The sequence below is a fragment of the Triticum dicoccoides genome, chromosome 4B (assembly GCF_002162155.2).
Source record: "Triticum dicoccoides isolate Atlit2015 ecotype Zavitan chromosome 4B, WEW_v2.0, whole genome shotgun sequence".
Classification (NCBI taxonomy): domain Eukaryota; kingdom Viridiplantae; phylum Streptophyta; class Magnoliopsida; order Poales; family Poaceae; genus Triticum; species Triticum dicoccoides.
The window spans coordinates 39,616,223-39,620,355 of NC_041387.1; the positions used below are offsets into that span (position 1 = coordinate 39,616,223).

General features: G+C 55.1%; 1 protein-coding gene across 1 annotated transcript; it reads right to left on the reverse strand.

Moving 5' to 3' along the window:
- Window positions 1-1,190: 1,190 nt before the first annotated feature.
- Window positions 1,191-3,034, reverse strand: LOC119294860 (probable protein kinase At2g41970). Its single transcript, XM_037573140.1, has 4 exons — window positions 2,893-3,034; window positions 1,724-2,505; window positions 1,530-1,616; window positions 1,191-1,439 (listed from the first exon to the last, which is right to left on the reverse strand). Exons 1-4 carry the CDS (start codon window positions 2,972-2,974, stop codon window positions 1,320-1,322), a joined length of 1,071 nt encoding a protein of 356 aa, XP_037429037.1. The 5' UTR covers window positions 2,975-3,034; the 3' UTR covers window positions 1,191-1,319.
- Window positions 3,035-4,133: the final 1,099 nt, after the last annotated feature.

Consider the following 4,133-nt stretch of genomic DNA (forward strand, 5'->3'; position numbering starts at 1 on the left):
TCTCTCTCCCTCAGACGGCGGAAAAAGGGGCTGCGCCCCGGCCGTCCGGCCCGGCCACCGGCGGCGGCATAAAACCACCGCGCTGCACCGCCTCTCTTCCATTGCTCCTTCTTTGATAGAGACAGAGAGAGGCGCCGGTGGAGGAGCTTCGCCCCGGCCGCCAGCAACGGCATCAAAACCACCGCGCCGCGCGAGCCTGGGCTCCTCCCATCTCTTCTTCCCCTTCCTTGTTTCTCCACCACCCGCGTCTCCTCTCTGTGTCACCGAGGACAACGACAGCGTGAAGCAGCGGTGCCCCCTCTGTCCCCCTTGCCGGTGTGCGCGAGCTCCCGTGGGAGAGCGCGCCGCTGTCAAGCGGTGCGTTGGTGGTGCCCTTTTGCCCCTTTGGGGAGGCAGTGTTCTTCCCCGCACCTCGGCTTGCCGATGCGTGTGGGGATCGAAAGGAACGGCGCGGCACAGCGGAGGCGCTTTCTTTTCAGTGATTTCTTTTTATTTGCTTTTGACTTGATCTCTACCCGAAATCCGATGCCCACTCCTTGTATCTGATACCATCGTTGTATTCTATAGATCGTGTAGGCTAGAAATACGGGATAGATCGATCTGTACATACACTGTCTATGCATCTGGAGAGGATCGCAGAGAAATGAGAGGAGGAAGAGTGACTACCTTCTCCTTGGCTCCAGGAGGCCGCCGTGCCGGCCATGTTGGCGAGTGGGCGTCGTCGGCGAGGAGGCAGTGGCTGTGGTGGAGCTTCCCGTCGCTTGTGCGCTAACCCTAGATCGGTAGGGATATCGGTGGGGGTTGCGGCGCACGGTGAACCTCGTACCGCGTGCAGCCGGCTCCCCCACCTCTTTATATAGCGCTGCGACAGGGGGCCACCACCCATAAGAGGGTTGGGCGCCCCCGATCAGGGCGCAGGCCAAGGGGCCCGTCGAGCCGTTGGGCTCGATCGGTACGAGATCAACCTAACAGTGTGGGCTTGATGATGGGCAAGTGGCAACAATTGGCCAGGTTGGTCCTTGAGCCTGTTAAAGCCCATCTAGTAGATTTGCCATGTCTGGTTTTGCCAAGTTTTGTTGCCCATTTCGAGAGGTTCAAGACCCTAATCTATTTTGGATAAACACAACAAAGACGTAAACACCCACATGATTGTATACTGAATAATTCAGAAAAAATATGAGCACTCTAGTAGGATTTAAACATATGAATACGGGTTCCACCAAAAGAAATCTAGCTGCAAGAGAGGCTAGCTGCAGGAGAGGGCTAGCTGCGGGAGAGGGCGAAGGCCTTGACATGCATGACATGGATCTCTCTCTAAGCTAGTGATCTCCTCCTCCCGGACGGGCACCGACAAGTGGTTGGAGAGCCTTCACGACAATGGTCATGTTGGGCCTGAAGTCGGCTTCGTACTGCACGCACAAGGCCGCCACCGCCGCGAGCTGAACACAAGCCAAGAGATCGGTTGAAACAGATAGATATATCAATGGGGAATGGAAACATCGATCAATTTCTTCACCTGGATTACGCACCTTGGCCACTGCTTTTGGCGGGTAGTCGTTGTTGAGCTTGGGATCGATGCACTGCTTGACCTTGTCCTCGCTCAGTCTCGGCGTGGCCTGTAGCAGGATCAATGTCGATCGTCACACATGCATTCTGGGATGGTCTAGACGCTCTTATATTTTTTTTACGGAGGGAGTAAAGCAAACAAGGAAGAGATACGTACCCAGGTGACGAGGCTCTGCTGGCCCTTGGGCATGGTGTGGTCGACGGGCTTCCTGCCGGTGAGGAGCTCGAGGAGGACGACCCCGAAGCTGTAGACGTCGCTCTTGTGCGTGAGCTGGCCGGTCATGGCGTACTCGGGCGCGTGGTACCCAAACGTGCCGAGCACCTTGGTGGAGTGGAGGCGTGCGGCCGTGTCGGCGGATTGGTTGGTGAGGTTGAAGTCGGCGATCTTGCCCTCATGGCCGTCGAAGACGAGCACGTTGCTGGAGCGGACGTCGCGGTGGATCACGGACGGCTGCACCTTCTCGTGCAGGTACTCGAGCCCCCTGGCAGCGCCGAGGGCCACCCGGGCGCGCTGGGCCCACGTGAGCGCCGGGCCGGGCTCGGCGCCCTGCACGCCCTTCTTGCCGTGCAGGATGTCGTAGAGGGAGCCGTTGGTGGCGAACTCGTAGAGCACGATCCGGTTGTTGAGCTCCAGGCAGTAGCCCAGCATCTGCGTGAAGTGGTCGCTCTTGAGCCGCGACACCACCGACAACTGCGCGCAGAACTCGGCCTCCGACTGCCCGGAGCCGCCATTGTCGAACATCTTGACGGCCACGGTCTCACCGGTGGCCAGCTTGGCGCGATACACGCGGCCGTAGGAGCCCTCCCCGACCAGCGACCGGGCGCCGAAGTTGCCCGTGAGGCGGTTCAGCTCCGCCAGCGTGACCGCCGGGACGTTGATGGGCAGCACCTTGGCCGGCCCCAAGCCGTTCCTTGGCGCGTTGGGCCCTCTAGCTTGCGCTGCAACAATTAAGGGCCTCTTTGATTCACATGATTCTCAAAACACACACCGGAATAGAAAAAATATAGGACTTAAATGCCATGGCCATCTCAATGCTACAAGATTTTGGATTGTTTGATAAAAAAAAAACAAAGGATTCTTTCGGAGTGGTTTGAGCGGATACTAGAAATCCTATGGGAAGTAGCACAAAGAAATCCTTAGAAAAAGAATCTTATACAATTCAATCCTATGAATTAAACAATCAACCCAGAAAAAATCCTAAAAATTCTAGTCCCCCAAATTCCTATTAAAAAACCCTTTGAATCAAAGAAGCCCTAAACGATTGCATTTTAGGAGGATGAAGCGCAAATGCTCGTGGAACGTATCGGATAGTACTGTATAAGAACCTGGTGGTCGCGGGGGCGGCGTGGCAAAGTTGCCGGCCGGCGGGCCGTGGTACTCCTCCCTCTCGCCGGCGCAGCACCACATCCTCAACCCAAGAAACGGACGCACACGGCGGCGAACTCAAGCAAAAACAGCTCCAAGGCTAGCTGCCGGCCGGTCTGGATCTAGCTATGTCAACTATGGACAAGACTGAGTTGAGGCGGTCCGTCCTATATGGCAGGGCAGGGGCCGGGGTGGTGGTGGTGATGGCGGTTAGGGGAAGACCAGTTGACAATGCGCGGTGGATCGGTCGACGCGATCCCCGGCGGCCGATTGTAAATCATTCGCTTGGCTACGTGCGACCTGCGCAGTTGATGTCGCACACGTTCGTTTTTTCTCTCAGTATCAAGCCAACCAACAATATAGATGCCACTGTCGTCCCTTTCTCCTGTCATGTATGGCAGCGGATAACCGTGGCGTGCGTACACCCTGACAGGCAAACACAATGAGAAGAGATTGTTTAGTTTATCTATGGAACAAAATGAGTTTATTCTGGACATAGATTGGGAATGCCAAATTAGTTAAGGTGATGCATGCATCAGAAGGTCCAGAACTCAGAAGAAAACTGTGGTCAAACTGATCGACCACGTTTGTGCGCGGCAGCTCACTCCCGACGTGCTCGCGTCTCGCGTGCAACCAGTCACGTCTCGTCTCCATGGCGACGCCCGCCCTTTGACCCTGCCTTTGCATCATTTTTTCTTTTCTAATCACAAGTTGTTGACCCGCCAACTGCAGGACAGAATTGTAAGAAAGTGCCCATGCATGTCCAACAATTCGTGGGCGAAAATGCTTTACTTAAAGCATCTATAGCCCGACTCGGTAAATTCGGCCCCTCAAAAATATGCGGACGCGTCCACATACACTGACTAAGCACTCCCTATTTTCACGTCTCCACACCCACGTATCTTATATTCCATCCCTATATTTATACTAAACCATGCAACATCGATAAGAACTACATAGATCATGAACGGACATACAGATACACAATCGGTTCATCGACAGATCACAGCCGGATCATCGAAAGATAGCCAAAGTTCACATAAAAACTTAAAATAAAGACGGATCTTCACCACTTCCGAGCCGACCCTTTGTCCTTCCGGTCGCCGGCGCAGCTGTAGGAGTCTGCGGCAGGAGGCAGGTCCACGTCGGAGCCATCGGACCCGTCGAAGGAGGAGGAATCGGAGATGACGATGAAGCCTTG